The sequence below is a fragment of the Eptatretus burgeri genome, chromosome 10 (assembly GCF_056783735.1).
Source record: "Eptatretus burgeri isolate ZD-2024b chromosome 10, Ebu_testis_v1, whole genome shotgun sequence".
NCBI classification, from domain to species: domain Eukaryota; kingdom Metazoa; phylum Chordata; class Myxini; order Myxiniformes; family Myxinidae; genus Eptatretus; species Eptatretus burgeri.
In genome coordinates this window covers 56,074,073-56,091,105 of record NC_140970.1, presented here as the reverse complement: position 1 = coordinate 56,091,105, position 17,033 = coordinate 56,074,073, and the positions used below count along the sequence as shown (strand labels likewise).

Genomic DNA, 17,033 nt, shown 5'->3' with positions numbered 1-17,033 from the left:
ACACACACACACACACACACACACACACACACCTTTCAAATTAATTGACCTACCGGCCGCAAGACTGGGCTTTGGGTTGGCCCAGTACTGTGTGCTTGCCTGCTTCCATCATCCACACCTGCTGGAAATGAGAGAGTAAGGGTGTCCAGAAATTATGCGACACTGGAAGCCAAGAGGAAGGCAAATATCAGAATGAAAAACACACGTTTCAGTAAGTAAGTCATTCAAAATTACAATATGCATGTTGAAATTAAGAATAAATATTTCCCTTTCAAAATGCCTCCGTTACCTTTTCCACCATGATCTCACGTTCCTATAATTACTGTCGCTCAAGGAGAGGGTATTGTGTTTCGGTCCATCTGTCTGTTTGTCTGTCTGTCTGTCTGTCTGTTTGCACAGAACTTTTGTGTTTTTCTCCACAACCACTTGTCAGATTGAGAAGAAATTTTCACCATAGGTGTGACTACTCATGTAGAATGTTTCAATCATAATTATGACGCCATAGGTCAGGTGGTTTGGCAGCCATGTTGGAAAAATGGAAAACTTTGGACCTCTGCATCTCTGGAACCGCACCAAGGAAAAAATTGAAACGTGGCACATGGCAAGTACTCCTCATGGGGAATAAGTGCGATTTTTGATGACATCATAGGTGCCTTCGTTATGACGTTATGATTGCATATGTAGAATGCTACATCTGATCAGTATGGAAAATTATGAGGGTCATCTTGGGATAAAATGGTCCACAGGAAAAAAAATTTGATGACAATCGGTCACGTGAATCAGCAGCCATATTGTTTTTTTTATTATTATTTTTAAACCTTCAAAAACCTTCCTCTCTGAAGTGGCTGAACAGATTGAGGTGAAACTTTACAGCTATGACCGCTTTTCCATGAGGAACAAAAGGTTCACATATAGGATATCATAGGTCACATGGTTTGGCAGCCATATTAAATCTACCTGAAAACATATAAAATCTTCTCCAGAATGGCTGGAAAAATCGAGGGGAAACTTCACACAAATATTCCCCAAGCCATGGGTGTACAATTTTGTTAAGGAATAATTGATGTCACATGGTTTGGCAGCCATATTGGATTGAAGAAAATATTAAATAATGTTTTCTCTGAACCTGCTTAATCAATCAAAGTGAAACCTCATATTTATAATCTAGTAGTGATGGGGAAATACATATTTTAAATTTCAACTTGATCGGTTGCATGGTTTGGCAGTCAGAATTTTTTGATTTTTTGACAGGTTCTTTGTTTTTGTTTTTTTAATAAGGCTCACTTGGCTGTGCTTGGATGGGTTTGTGGGTGGAGGAGCAGCAGCTGAAATGTGAATCCTATCCAGGTTCCTCCTGATGACTTCATCTTTGCTTTTTTGGGTTCCTTCTGATTACTCCAATGCAGGACCGTACCTATTTGGTCTTCCATTTGATTTGAATTGAATTTTTTTTAAATCCCATTCAAAATTCCAATTGAGTAATGAATAATAATAGAAAAACATCATGGGTCAGGGTCAGGTGTCTGATGAAAGCGGGGTTGCATCAAAACGGGACGTCTTGGTACCCGGTCATCACTGCCAGCAGTTATAAAGTGGCAGTTCTAATTATGTCTCTCATGAATTCTGGAACACACCAGTACACAGATGCCACACAGAATACACCACACAAAAGAAGTCCTAGCGAGTGTCTGCAATCTCTGATTGCTCTTTTTCTAGTTACCTTTGCCAGAGGAGAGGGTATTGGATTTGGGGCCGTTTGTCTATTTGTCTGTTTGTTTGTCCGCAAATAAAGTGAGTATGGTTTTTCGCTTCGACCGCTTGTTGGATTGACACAAAATTTTCACCATAGGAGCAACTACTCATGTAGAATGTTTTAATTGCCTTATGATGCCATAGGTCTTGTGGTGTGGCAGCCATGTTGGAAAAAAGGAAAAATTATGAATGTCTATCTCTGAAACCACACCATGCAAAAAATTGAAACTTGGCACATGGCAAGTACTCTGCATGGGGAATAAGTTTGATTTTTGAATGATGTCATAGGGGCCTTCGTTATGACATCATAATTGCACACATAGAATGTTACATCCGATCAGTATGAAAATGTTTGAAGGTCATTTTGGGATAAATTGCAAAAAAAATCGGATAACAGAAAAAATTTATGTCTTTGGTCACGTGGTTCGGCAGCCATATATATTGCTTGTTTGTTTTTTAATCTTCAAAAATCTTCTCTGAAATGGCTGAACAGATTGAGGAGAAACTTTACAGCTATGACCACCTATCCATGAGGAACTAAATGTTCCCACCTATGACATCGTAGGTCACATGGTTTCGCAGCCATATTGGATTTACCCTTAAACCTTTAAAAATCTCTAGAATAGCTGGACAGATTGAGGGGAAACTTCACACACATATTCCCAAAGTCTTTGGGATACTAGGTTGTTCACAAATAATTGATAGGTCACATGGTCTGGCAGCCATATTGGATTGAACGAAAATCTTTCAAAAAATTATTTCTCTTGAACCACTTCATCAATTGAAGTGAAGCTTCACAATTATGATCTAGGAGTGATAGGGAATATATCTTTTAAATTTAAACCTATGGGACACATTGTCTGGTAGCCAGAATTAGTTATTTTTTGAATCTGGGTTCTTTTTAATTTTTTTTTGAATAAGGCTCACTTGGCTGCATGGGCGTCGATCCGGGGGGGATGGGGGAGACATGTCCCTCCCACTTTTTTTTTACCAGGGGGGACGGAGTATATTCTGTCCCCCCCCCCCCCACATTTTGAGTCCCATGCATATTTGAAAAATGCAAAAAAAATCAAGCAATAGCTGTTGGTACGCAGCGATAAGCCTTCGTTGCTATTCTTGTCATTATACCATGCAGCCCCATGCTGTAGATATACCTCATGTACTGTACGGTGCATAAAGGGGTGACGGTAATGTACATGATGTTCACTACTGTCACCCCCTATATTCACCGTCTCTACTACACACGGCACTGGCTGGCCGCTCACACCCAGTGACGGCAGCTGTCGCTCACACTCATACAGTGTACACGGCTGAAAACGAAACTAGGAATTTCCAGTAGGTACCGACGTTGAGCATATGCATTCGGCTCAGCAATGTGTCACAACCTGCGTCGCTACAGAACGGGGCACAGGTCAATAGATGCCTAACATGGAGAAGCAAAATACCAAGATCCTGGACTTTTTCCGTCCTTCAAAAGAGGTGAAGGCGAAAGACCCTACTGACGAGGTTTGGACGGATCCCCCCTTGCCTCCCGCCATTGAGGCGTCTGATTCAGCAGTTGGTGCAGCTGTTTCCATGAGTGATGATGATGAGTGTCCTGAACTCCTTAAGCCACATCAACCAGATCCGGATTCGATCCCAACTCAGACTCTGGCTAACCGAATGCTGAAATTTCAAGTGAAATGGTTCAAAGACTTCCCATGGCTTCATTTCGACGAGCGACTCGGTAAGGTTTTGTGCTATACATGCGTGAGTACAAGTAGGAAGAAGATGTTCGGCGCTTACTCAGGTCGCTTCGAAGACACGTTCATTAGGAGTGGTTTCTGCAACTGGAAGAAGGCCTTAGAGAAATTCCGTGCTCACCAGAAAAGCAAGCCGCACGCTATCGCCGTGGAGAAAATCAACGCCCTCAAGCAGACCGAAGTGCGTGCACAGATAGAAACTCAGATCAAAGACAATCAAATCCTCGCCCGGAAAGCTCTTGTCAAGATTATCACTTCCTTGAGATACTTGGCAGAAGAAGGTTGTGCGATTAGAGGTAAAGATGCCTCGGAGGGAAACTTCAAGAAATTACTGAGCCTACGGTCTGAAGATGACGCAAACCTGGCCAACTGGTTGAAACGAACAACAAATTACACAAGCGATGAAATTCAAAACGAGATATTGTCAATAATGAGTCACGCTGTGTTGAGAGAAACATGCCAAGACATTAATGAGCAGTCGGTCCAGTTCGCGGTGATAGTGGATGGAATGCAAGATATCCGTGGCATAGAGCAAGAGGCGATATGCATCAGATAGGTGGGATCGGACCTCGATGTTAAGGAGGATCTCATTAGCTTGTACGAAATAAACGCTACCACGGGAGTTGCTTTTGCTATGATGTTAAAAGACAGGCTACTGAGACTACAGCTGTCTTTTACAAATCTCCGTGGACAAACGTACGATGGAGCCAGCAATATGTCAGGATCATACCTCGGATGCCAAGCTGAAGTGAAGAAGGGTCAGCCACTTGCGAAATATGTCCACTGCGGCATGTGCATCACTCACCTGATCACTTCAAAGGCGATGGCGAGTGCGAACTTCATTCGAGATGCTCTGGACTGTGTGCAGGTACTTGGCAAACTGTATTCGCAGTCTGGAAAGTTCAAACACCTGTACCTCAATTTGCACTCTGATAACCCCATCTCCGCCTCACCGACCGGACTGAAACCAATTTGCCCTACACCGTGGCTCACTCGCGCGAATGATGTTCGCGCAGTCATCCAGAACTTCGGGTCCATTTTGGATGCACTCGAGAAGGCCTCCACGGAGTTCTGCTCGAACACTGGCTGTTGCGCAAGTGGCATTCGAGGAAACCTTGCGACTGGGAAGGTTTTGCTCGGTCTGCATGCATCGCTACCGCTCTTACAGTGCATGGAAGGGTTCAACAGAGCCCTGCAAGCGCCAGCGCAGACTGTAGCGGGTATGCTACAGTTGGGAGAGAGTGTGAAAGAGCAGATACAGCACCTTCGCAGCAATGAGGCCTTCCATGACACATTCGTCCATGTGGAGAAACAGATGGAAGAACACGGTATTGACCCTTTCACTCCTCCTAGGAAGAGGAGAACTCCTCGTAGACTGGATACTGAGGCACCACCCCACGAGTTTTTGACGGCTGAAGAGGCGTATCGAGCAGAATACTTGGTGGCGCTCGATTCAGCTACGTCGAACATGACTACATACTTCACCTCTACAGACTTGCAATGGTACGGCGGCCTCACAAAGATGTTACTCTCTGGAGAGTATGACCCTGACACCGTTACCATTTATCCAGAATTGTCAGAGAGTCTGAAAGAAGAATTGCTCTTCTTCAAGAAGCAGTACACTGGTTCCTGTATTCAGGATAACCAAGCCATCTTCCAAAAGATAGTACCGGAGGTGTGCCAATTGTTCCCGCAGGTTGAACGGTTGCTTCGATTGCTCATGATCTCTCCAGCAAGCTCCTGCTCGGCTGAGCGCTCCTTCAGCGCACCCAGGCATCTGAAAACCTGGCTGAGAAGTACGATGAGTCAACAAAGACTGAACCACCTCATCGTTTGCCACATCCACAGTGATCGGTTGGCAGCACTGGATCTCCACGAGTTGGCAAATGCATTCGTTTCCAATGTTTCAAACCCCGTCACACTCTATTTGGATAAATACAGTACAGTATATGTACCTGTATGTGTACATGTATTAATACACTGTATTAATATACCATATCTGGAACTGAAAAAAACGTTGCAGTCCATTGTTCATGTTGCCTAATCGATTCGTGGGGAGCAGTTGTCGTGGTGATGTATTGCCTGGGCACACCTTGGGAGAAGGGTCCAGTTACCTGTCCTCCCCCCCCCCCCCCACATTTTGGCTTGGATTGACGCCCTTGCTTGGCTGCACCTGGATGGGTTTGAGGTGCAGAAGTAGCAGCTGAAACCCAAATCCTATCCAGGTTCCTCCTAATGACTTCATCTTTGATTTTTGCTTGTTCAGGTTCTGTCTGATGACTCAAATGCAGGACTGTACCAATAGTATTTGGTCTTACATTTCATTTGAATTTAAATTAGTGTAATCCCATTCTGAATTAAATTGTATAATAATTATAAACATCATGGGTCAGGATGAAGTGTCTGATCAAAGTGGGTTTGCATCAAAGTGGGATGTCTTGGTGCCTGGTCATCGCTGCCAGCATTTATAAAGTGGCAGTTTTAGTTGTGTCGATTATTAATTTTGTCACACACCAGTACACAAACACCACACAAAATACATGACACGAAACTGCAAAAACACCACACAAAACAAGTCCTGGTGAGGGTCTGAAATCTCTGATTGCTCTTTTTCTTGTTTAAACTTGTTTCCTTTAAGCAATTCCTTTCTGCTCTTGCATTTCTAAATCCTATGTCATAAAAGCACTCATTAAAATGGAAACCAACAAAGTCATACTCTTGTTCAAGAAAAGAGCCTTAAGCGTAGCTCTTTTGTTGAGCCTTGCAGATATTATGTTCAATGAGTTGAATGGTTTTTAAAATTGCAGTACCTGTAGCTTTTGAGCATTTCACATTTCACACAGTAAAAATTGCTCAAGAGAGCTTTGGCTGATTCACACTGTACCAACATCTATCAACCTCTGCTCCATACCATCAGTCACTTTCATGCCTTGTGAATCTATCAGAACCTAGATATATTTTAGTGTTGGCTATTTTTCCCATTGAGGCACATGGCAAAGTTTCCTTTGCCTTAAAGGTTCACCACATTATGTGCATCGGAAACAACATTCTTTATCATGCACCAAACTACCTGTATCTATGGAAGCAGAGGGGGTTGGGGAATCCAGAGGGTGTAAATTCATCTTCCCTCTTCTTCCACCTTCCCCCTTATATTTCAAAGATAATTAATCAATTCAGCAAATATAGCATGATTCTTCAAAGCCTTTTAAGTGCCTCTCTCCACCCCCCTACCTTGTATTTATTGAAAAGACAATAATGGCAACACACTCATGGTACCTGCTCTTTACTTTCAAAATAATCTTTCTGACTTGTGGACACTATCGTTTTCAAGATCCTAGATCTACCTCGGCTCCTACATAGCACTCTTTTCGGAAGTTTTGTCCAGCCCCCACTTCCATGCTTAAATGTCATGCATTACAATGCTCCTGAAATTTTGCAAACTGACAGTTTCTTGCACCTCCTGTTATCACACTCATTTGCAATGCAAAGAATTAATGTTATGTTTCAGATCTTCCAAATCTTCTCCACGTTACACACATTACAATTTATTCTCCATCATCATAATTTCTACTCTAAGCAAATGGACACTCAGGTGGTAAAACAAAGACTGATAGTCAAAGATATATGACAGAACCATAAACCCAGCAACATAGGATGTAAGGAGAGCAAAGAGAAATACAATTCATGACAGCATTCCCATGTCACATGACCTCATGCCAAATAAAACCCATAGGAACTGGCAAAGGTGTAAAGGGAGGGGCCGGAGGTTGGGGAAGAAAAACAGATAATTTCGGAACCACCTGCCGTCTTGGCAGACATCAAATGGCCCCTGGTGTGCCACAAAGACAGCTTTTTGAAGAGAAAATGAGGCTGAGAGAGGTGCAGAAATGTGGGCGGAAAGCTTCCAATTTTAAGGCCAACATGCGATGAAAGGCAGGTGATCCTGTGTGCAATTACCGAGAAAAATAGAGGATGGTCTGCCAGAACGGCCAGAATCTCCCTGCAGCTGTGGGCTTGAAGATCCACTGTGACCGGTTGCTGAAGAAGTGAATTTTGTGGAATGGGCCTGCAAGAAGATGAGAGGCATAAAGAAAGTCTCTTGGCATCACAATTAATCACCAAATTGAAAAACCGTTTATAATTTTGAGATGAGCCATAAGTCAATACACGCTGTTCGCAGCAGTTGTTTCTTTCTATAAGGCATGTGCCTAATGTATGCCAATTCCAGGTAGAAAAATAAATTTCCTCCAAACTGATGCCCCTTGCAAATGTCCATTAATTTTTAATACATTTTCACAGCTGGAAGTTTATAATCTGGATGTTTTGAATAATTGAGGATAATCTGATACTGAAAATTGGCATGCAGCTGCTTCAAAGAGAATATGACCCTTTATCATTATTTCTCCCCATTAAAAAAAAATGTCACTCAAATACTGTCCATTAGCTGCCTGATTAGTTCTATAACTGAAGCCTGCCAAATTGGAATATTACAGCATTCGATATTGAAAAATATCAAACTTAACATATATTTGAAAAATTCTTACAACTCAATATTCGAAAGTAAAATGATAAATTTGGAGCTTAAATGCAAAAAAAAAAAAAAAGTTTTATCCTGAATTTCATTATTAAGGGGATAAACATGGAAATGTAGTTTGTGGATGATACAAAGTTAAATTTACTGATCTAAACGATACCTCAAAACTCCAGTGAATTGTGCTTGCTCACCAGAAGCCTGTAAGCATGGCAATTAGCAATTTTGCAGGCAGATATTTGTCACTCACAAATACTCCAAATCATTTTTACATGATCTGACAGCTCAGTAAAATCAGGGCAACTCTTCACTGATATTTCTCAAAATATTAATTAACTGTAGTATGGACTTAGGCACAGTACTTCGTTCAGTTTGAATTAACCTGTTGCATCGTCTCAGGGAGAAATAACGAGTTGATGGTTAACTATAGGTCCAAATAATTTTATTACCTACTCCGACTACACTTTCCAGCATGTAACATTAGTACAGGCCTGTCTTGGCTGCTGTTTCTCAAAATATTGACTGTTATGGTAATGTACATAGTTTTTATAAACATTTCACCAAATGCAGAAATTTGTTTAGTTTTATTCAGTTGTTGCTGGTTTAAAATTTATATTCAAAAAGGACAGTGCCTAAAAACCAAAATTTATAGCCATGAAATCAAAAGGACATCAGGGATCTTTCATATTCACAATTAGCGAGGCAAAGCCAGTTGGATAAATGTCCCCTATATATTCTGTTTATTAGATGAGAAGGCAGTTTATTAGATCAATTGGATGTAATTACAGTCAACCTCAAGACTAAGCAGCTCAGACAAAAGCATGTTATTGCTGACCTATCCTGTCAATCCTTGAGAAGCATCTGGTAGTAGGATTATAAGATTAATATTTACGTTTTTTAACCTGGGACGATCGCATGTGGCGAAAACTACATTTAAACTAGAATGTTTAACAAATTATCATTGTAAACCATGTTCACAAAAAACAAAAACACAACATTCATGATTGTTTTTATTAGCTAGTCTACTTCGAGTCATGTCATTCAAAAAGGATAAATTGATAAATCACAGTCAAATAATTGTGGCCCCAAACTTGAAACCTTATTGTCACTTTCAAAAGTAATAATGCAATTGTTTGCCTTTATTGCCAAAATTATAAAGGTAGATTATTCCAACAACTCAAATGACCCCATTTCCAAGCACCCCCTTTTCCAGATTATTGTAATTTTCCTCCTCTCTCCCTCACCTATTTTTGTTTTGTTAGTTGTCGGTTGGTTTGTTCATTTTCTGTTTCATCCCCACTTACCCCTTCCTCTATTGCTGTGTTTCATTCAGTTTGTGTGCAACTTGTTCGCCCCCATATGAACTTCTCCCCCTGCTCCCCTTGATCTCACTCTCACTTCGACTGTTCTCTTCGACTCTGCTGTTGGTGTTTCCCCGTCCCTGTTTGCTCCCTTCCATTCTGCTCGAGCTCTTCCACGAGCATCAATAACATACAAAGAAACCTCATATGAAGATCGAATTGAATGCAAATAATATACCAGTCCAGAAATTTAGCTTTTGGAACTTTCTTGGGATTGGAATCTTGAACCTTCTTGGGATTTCAGAAGGAACTAGAACGGCACTCGGTAAAGGGCGTACTTCCGCCAGACTGAACAGTTTACGTGTTGTATCATACTCATAGGCTATTTCTGGATCCAGACCTGAACCAAAATCAAATCAGCTTGTTCTTGTCACCTACCCAACTCATCCACCAAGTTTTGTCATTACTTGTCCACAACTTTTGAAAATATCATGTTGCATATCGTTTTTGGCTCCATCTCTCATTAGTGAATAATCACTTAAAAACATAAATAAATCCCATATCCGGATCCGGATTCGGATCGTCAACAAAATAAAATCAATTCATCCTTGTCACACACCCAAATCAAGTTTCATCCAAATTCATCCATAACTTTTTGAGATGTCGAGTTATATATCGTTTTTGGCCCGACATCTCAATGGTGAAGAATCACTTTTAAAATTCTCGTATCTGGATCTTCACCAAAATTTTAACATTTCATCCTTGTCACACACCAAAACTGTCCACCAAGTTTCGTCTGAATCCGTCCATGACTTTTTGAGATATCCTGCTCAGAGACAAACAAACAAACAAACAAACAAGAAAGATGTCATGCAGAGCAAGATACTTGCAAAATCCAGAAAACAAATTTGACCTAAAAAATAATTGGTGGTTGAATTCAATGACCAAATATGCAACTCCTCTTCAAATTTTAAGTCAATCGGATGATAATTGACAATTTTAGAGATTCGGCCTATGTTGACCTTTTGGCCGAGGTTGACTTCAAAAACAATTAGTGGTTGAATTCAGTAACTTGATTTGCAAATCATCTTCAAATTTCAAGTCAATGGGATGAAAATTGATGATTTGAGAAATTCCACCTAAGTTGAGGACCTTTGAACTATGTTGACCTTTTGGCCCAAGTTGACCTCAAAAACAATTGGCTGGTTGAACTCAGAGACATGATATGCAACGCCTCTTCAAATTTCAAGTCGATCGGATGAAGATTGACATTTTAGAAATTTGGCCTGTGTATACCTTTTGGGCTGTGTTGACCTCAAAAATAATCGTTGGTTAAATTCAGTGACCTGATATGCAAATCCTGTTCAAATTTCTAGTCAATCGGAAAAAAAAATTGCCAAGTAACAAACAAACAAACAGACAAACCGACCAATATACATGAAAAAATCTTCGATTTTCGCAAGTCAAGTCAGGTCAGGTGAAGGAGCATGCACCGGAGTAGCGCGTCACTGTGTCCACTTTCCGCCGGTACTCCAGGGGCCTCCGTCTGGCCATCCCCCAAGCAGATGCCTGGCCTATCCCCATCTCCATGAGATTCCGATCAACCTGCTACAACCACAAGGCACGTGGTCGGCCCATTGGATTCCTCCACTCACAAGGCTCCCTCGTTGAGAGAATCTGGTGAGCAGGATCAGCATCAGGAAAATGAGCCACATATCCATACAACCGAAGCTGATGCTCATGGATTATGCAGGTAACAAATCTCATTTCAGTCTCTCTCAGCAACCGTTCGTTGGACACAAGGTCCAACCAGCGATTGCCAAGGATTTTCCGAAGAGACCTGGTACCAATGAATTAAGTCTCTGTCTCAGATCTCTGGTCAGAGTCCAAGTCTCACATCCATAGAGCAAGACTGGAAGCACTAAGGACTTGAAGACTCGGACTGTTTCCTCCTGCACAGTTACCGACAGCGCCACACCCCATGATCCAGTGAATCCATGACTCCCCAGGCCCAACCTAGACGTCTATCGACCTCTAGTTCACAGCCAGCAGAGACATGAATATCACTGCCAAGGTAAGTGAATCTCTCCATGACCTCAACATCCTCACCACAAGCGGGTACAAACAAGATAGCAGCATCCAAGACATCAATGAAAGCCTGGATCTTAGTTTTGACCCAGGAAACCCGTTCTCTCAGCGGCTCCGGCTCCTCAATCAGCACCTCGAGGGCCCCAAAAGAATGTCCAGCCTCCGCAAAGATGACTGCATCAAATGCGTAATCAAGGTCAGAGATCTTGACATTCCCAAATGATGCATCACAGCTTGATCTCTCTGACATCCTCCCAATAATCCAGTCCATACAAACACTGAAAAGTGTGGGGGCCAGTCCACACCCCTGATGAACTCCAGTAACAACTGGAAATAAGTCGGATATGGTGTCACCACATCTCACAGCACTCTCAGTTCCAGAGTATAGATCAGACATCAGATTGATACGTTTTGGTGGCAACCTATGAAGACCAAGAATCCTCCAGAGGGCATGCCGATTCACTGAATCAAACGCTTTGCAGAGATCAACATAGGCTGCAAGCAGCCCCTGCCAAAACTCACGTCTGAGTTTGGTGAGGACCCGAAGAGAAAGGATACGGTCAATCGTTGACCTCTTTGGTGTAAAGCCTGACTGCTTTGGGCACCAGTGCTCAAGCAGATGGTGGTGAACCAAATCAAGAATTATCCGAGCAAAGACCTTGCCCGGAACTGAGAGCAGCGTCACTCCTCGGTAGTTGTTGCAGTCCTGGTGATCACCCTTCCCTTTCCAGAAAGGGACAACAAGGCCCCTCTTCCAGTCAGTTGGGATGATGCCTGTGTTCTAGGAAGAGCACAGAACTGCATGCAACAGCATGAGTACAGTATTTCCACCAGCCTTGAGAAGTTCAGCATGGATACCACAAATTCCAGGAGCTTTTCCCCATTTCAACCGGCGCAGCCTGTTTCCACAAACGAAGGTGGATCACAGTTGATTGGAACGTCAGCAATAGGGATATTAACACCACTGACATCCAACTCAACAGCTGGTGGATCAGCCTGGTACAGCCGCTCAAACTAACCGGCCCAGCGGGCCTTCACTTCGGACTCCTCTGTCAAGAGCCCACCACCGTCCGCTCCAACTGCAGTACACCGAGGGACGGGCTTGGAGGAACGCAATCTGCGAATTCCCCTGTAAATAGGACGAGAATCACTTGCAAACAGAAACAAGTAACAAATCGCAAGTAACAAACAGAAAGGGGTGAAAACATAACCTCCATCCATCTTTGGATCTTTACAATGATGCAAAGAGATACAGCAATGTATTTCATAAAGATCTCGGAAGAACCTTTGCACCGAAAAGTTTTCTTGATAACATTGATTGATATTTATTTATCGATTGTCATTCCTGGTCCCTGACTCGACTAATTGCTCCCATGAGTACAGTGACTGATGAAAGGGTCACATCCCTACTTTTGAGAGCATTTTCAAAACATTTTTTTATTTTAAATAATGTACTACAATGATATATTTGGATGGATACACTGTCATGTGTAAGATAGTTAGTACATAGACAGATGTGATTAAATAAAAATCATATTCACTCATCAATATCATAACCGAGTAAAATAAGTGGATATCTACCAGAAAATAAGCCATATTGACAAATGTTCATCAAATATCAGTTTTTTTAAAAAACTACAGCATGTGCGTGATGCATGTGCTTTACATTTTTCAAAACAATTAGTTAAATATAATGACATTAGAGCAAGATTATAACTTACTCCTGTCATACTATAAAAGCATCAATTTCCAAGGTCAATATGATTTTGGCAGAACCCACCATCATCCCAGACACTGGCGACATTCCTCTGCTGCTTCCCCATCTGTCACAGGAAGGCAGAGGACTTGAACTCTGAACAAATGCTGCTGCACCCACTACAATACCACTGCCACTCAGCTCCTCGACCATGATTGAGGGGAAAACACCCACACGTCCATTGAACTCTCCATGCCAGAAACCGTCATCGACTCCACCTGCACCTTTCTGCATAATGCGCAGCACAGCTCCTTCTGAGAACGATAGCTCCTCGTCCGTTTGTCCATTGTAGTCATACAGCGCACGGGCCAAGCATACTGTCAAAAGAGGATAGAGGAAAGAGCACAGATAAACAACTCTATGTTCGCAATAGTAGTGCAGGATTTAATGGGTCTAATGACGTCCTCCTGCGTTGGAGATCCTTGTCAGTTGTAAGGGGAGCTCATATTATTATTAATCTCCTCCATGATGCTGTTACTTTACAGGAAAAAGACACTCGTGGAAGACAAACAATCAGACGAAGACAACATATGACGGCAATTAAATGGGCAGGAAAAACAACTTTTCCACACAAAGTAGTGCAGCTGAAACAATAAAAGGCAAAACTCACATCAAGGCAAAAACGAAAGCAAATAAGAATCTTCATTTAATATTACAAACAGCATCTGCATGCCAAGGTATGAATGAGAGGTGCTCTGGACACAATTTTTTTATTCTTGAAGATCGTCTCATGATATGAAAAACCTTTGAAAAGAAAGACCATGGTTAGATCTTCACCTCAATGATTACATCGTGAGTTAAAGGCAGTTTGACAAGACATGGATATCAAAATTATATTGCAATGAAAACAATTTTGGGTTACACAAACTTTCATCTTTTCCACAAACAAAAAGCAATTCCTTCCAAGAGTCAGATTTAAAATTCTGCATTACGGCTGACGAGGAATGCTGCAAGCTGCTGACGTCGCGTGAGATGACGGGTTCAAGTCCTGCCGGCCCGATATGCAAGATGCAGGTTACGTGAATGAAGACGGTGAATGCGACAGAGAGCATGGAATCGGTCAGTAAGAATTTGAGCATTCCTCATCTCGACTCGGTATCCTTGGAGGATTTTGATGTTTAACAGCATGGAAATGAAGTGGGGTGATGATATTCATGTCAGGTGCATGAAAATACCGATGCAGCCGTACCCTAGGGGGACTCCGTGTAAATGCCATGCGATTTGTATTGGGTCAGTTAATATAGTTGAGCAAATTAACAAGCAAAATCAACATACACTTACTTATATGAATCCCAGGAATTTTATGGGCAAATGGTAAAAGTAATTGGCATAATTCCCTGTGATTAATATTGCAGTTTTCAAAATATAATTTGAAAATATACTGATTTCACTGTGTTTTTGATGCCTTAGAAATGGATTCAGCAGAGAATGTGGTAAATGTAACAGAGGTCAGATGTTCTTCAACACTCAGATTGGCAAGCAGCAGCCTCTTTACTCGGCAGCTCTACATAAAGTCACAAGCTGGTCCAACACGTGGAACATGTCTTTCAATCCTGACAAGTCTCACTCTCTCACGATGTCTCTCTGAAAGGACCGTGGAAACCCCTCCCCCCACCTACACGACATGGCCAAAAGTATGTGGCCACCTCTGCTTGTCCAACATCTCATTCCAAAATCATGGAGTTGGTCACCGCTTTTCTGCGATAACAACCTCTACTCTTCTGGTAAGGCTTTCCACGAGATGTTGGAACATTGCGCGGGGATTTGCTTCCATTCAGCCACAAGAGCATTCGTGAAGTCAGGCACTGTTGGGTGATTTGGCTCATAGGTAGTGTTCCAATTCATCCCAAAGGTGTTCGATGGGATTGAGGTCAGGGCTCTGTGCAGGACAGTCAAGTTCTTCCACACTGATCAAGATAAAGCATTTCTGTATGGACCTCGCTTTGTGCACAGGGGCATTGGCATGCTGAAACAGGAAAGGGCTTTCCCCAAACTGTTGCCACAAAGTTGGAAGCACAGAATCGTCAAGAAAGTCATTGTATGCTGTAGCATTAATATTTCCCTTCGCTGGAACTAAGGTGCCTAGCACGAACCATGAAAAACAGCCCCAGACCATTATTCCTCCTCCACCAAACTTTACAGTTGGCACTATACATTTGGGCAGGTAGCGTTCTCCTGGCATCCACCAAACCCAGATTAGTCCGTCGGACTGCCAGATTGTGAAGCGTGATTCATCACTCCAGAGAACGCATTTCCACTACTCCAGAGTCCAATGGCGGTGAGCTTTACACCACTCCAGCCGACGCTTGGCATTGTGCATGGTGATCTTTGGCTTTTGTGCGGCTGCTCGGCCATGGAAACCCATTTCATGAAGCTCTCGACGAATAGTGCTTGTGCTGACGTTGCTTCCAGAGTCAGTTTCGAACTCGGTAGTGAGTGTTGCAACCGACAACAGACGATTTTTCTTCGCTACGTGCTTCAGCACTCAGCGGTCCTGTTCTGTGAGCTTGTGTGGCCCACCACTTTGTGGCTGAGCTGTCGTTGCTCCTAGATGTTTCCACTTCACAATAACAGCACTTATAGTTGACCGGGGCAGCTGTAGCAGAGCAGAAATATGACTAACTGACTTGTTGGAAAGGTGGCATTCTACAACGGTGCCACGTTGAAAGTCACTGAGCTCTTCAGTATGGCCAATTGTATGACCAATGTTTGTCTATGGAGATTGCATGGCTGTGTGCTTGATTTTATACACCTTTCAGCAATGAAAGTGTCAGATGAAATAGCTGAATCCATGAATTAGAAGGGGTGTTTGCATGCTTTTCGCCAAGTAGTGTACTTTCTCAACAATCTTCTTGAAGAAGTCCTTTCATTCAAGCTTCTAGGTCTCACTATCTGCCATGATCTTTCCTGCGAAAGCCACATTTCCAAGTTTGCCTCCAGAGCCATTTGCTGACTGGGCATCCTCCTTCATGCAAAGTCCTTCTTTGGCACACCTGAGCTCCTGACCACATTCAAAGCTTTCGCCCACAGACTGATGAAGTACTGCTCTCCCCTCTGGGCTGGTGCTTCCACCTGACACCTTTCATGGCTTCACACTGTTGAAACCAAGGCATTTAGGATCATTTGTATCTCCTGCGATGAAGCTGAGTCTTTGGGTCTCTCACTCTCTCACCGCAGACAGGTCAGTGGTCTTTGTCTTTACTGTCTTCTCTCCTGCCTCGCCCCCCCCCCTGCTCTGTCTGTGCTATGTCCCTCCCATATTTCCGCAGGGCGCTCAAGGTCTGCCAGCAACTCCCTTCTGGTAAAACTACCAAAATCAAGAATCACTGCTCACCTTCACCCTTTCATTCCTCTTTTTTTCCAACCTTTGGAACAAACTCCCACACTCTCTTCAATCCCACTCTGCCCTCCAGGCTTTCAAAACAGCTGTTCACCACCACCTCTAATCTTCCCCCATCCAAAACCACGATCTTTTCTACCCCCGTTAATCCACTCCAAATCCATCTCCTTCAAATTCCCTGCTTTCCTTCCTGAAAGTCCCTGTCGTGTAAGGACCTGAAAGTCGCTGGAGTGTCCATCTTGTTTACCCTGTGTAACCCACCCCATCCCTCTCCCTTCCACAGATCTCCTCACATCTCTGTTTTGTCCTTTCCTCTCCCACCCCTCATCTTGTGCTCCCCTTGTTGTACATTCTGTGTGTTAGCTGTCATACGAGCCTCGACATTGTATACAAAAAAACCCCTAAAAAAAACACTTTTGGTGAAATGGTGGGGACTGACAATCTCCCTATCCCAATGCATCTCATATTCTTTGTGCATCCCCTTCCTATTCGATTCCTAATTTTGAACAAAAATGGAACTTCA

General features: G+C 42.7%; 1 protein-coding gene across 2 annotated transcripts in view; it reads right to left on the bottom strand.

Moving 5' to 3' along the window:
- Window positions 1–17,033, bottom strand: part of FCHSD2 (FCH and double SH3 domains 2) — a 183,968-nt gene that overhangs the window by 16,682 nt on the left and 150,253 nt on the right. Inside the window, exons 18-20 of one of the 2 annotated variants that reach the window (XM_085898474.1) lie at window positions 13,195–13,487; window positions 7,452–7,560; window positions 54–121 (exon numbers count right to left, since the gene is read on the bottom strand). In XM_085898474.1, coding sequence (XP_085754600.1) covers window positions 54–121; window positions 7,452–7,560; window positions 13,195–13,487 — 470 coding nt within the window. The remainder of the gene's footprint in view (window positions 1–53; window positions 122–7,451; window positions 7,561–13,194; window positions 13,488–17,033) is intronic. The other variant, XM_085898475.1, reaches the window with a different exon arrangement.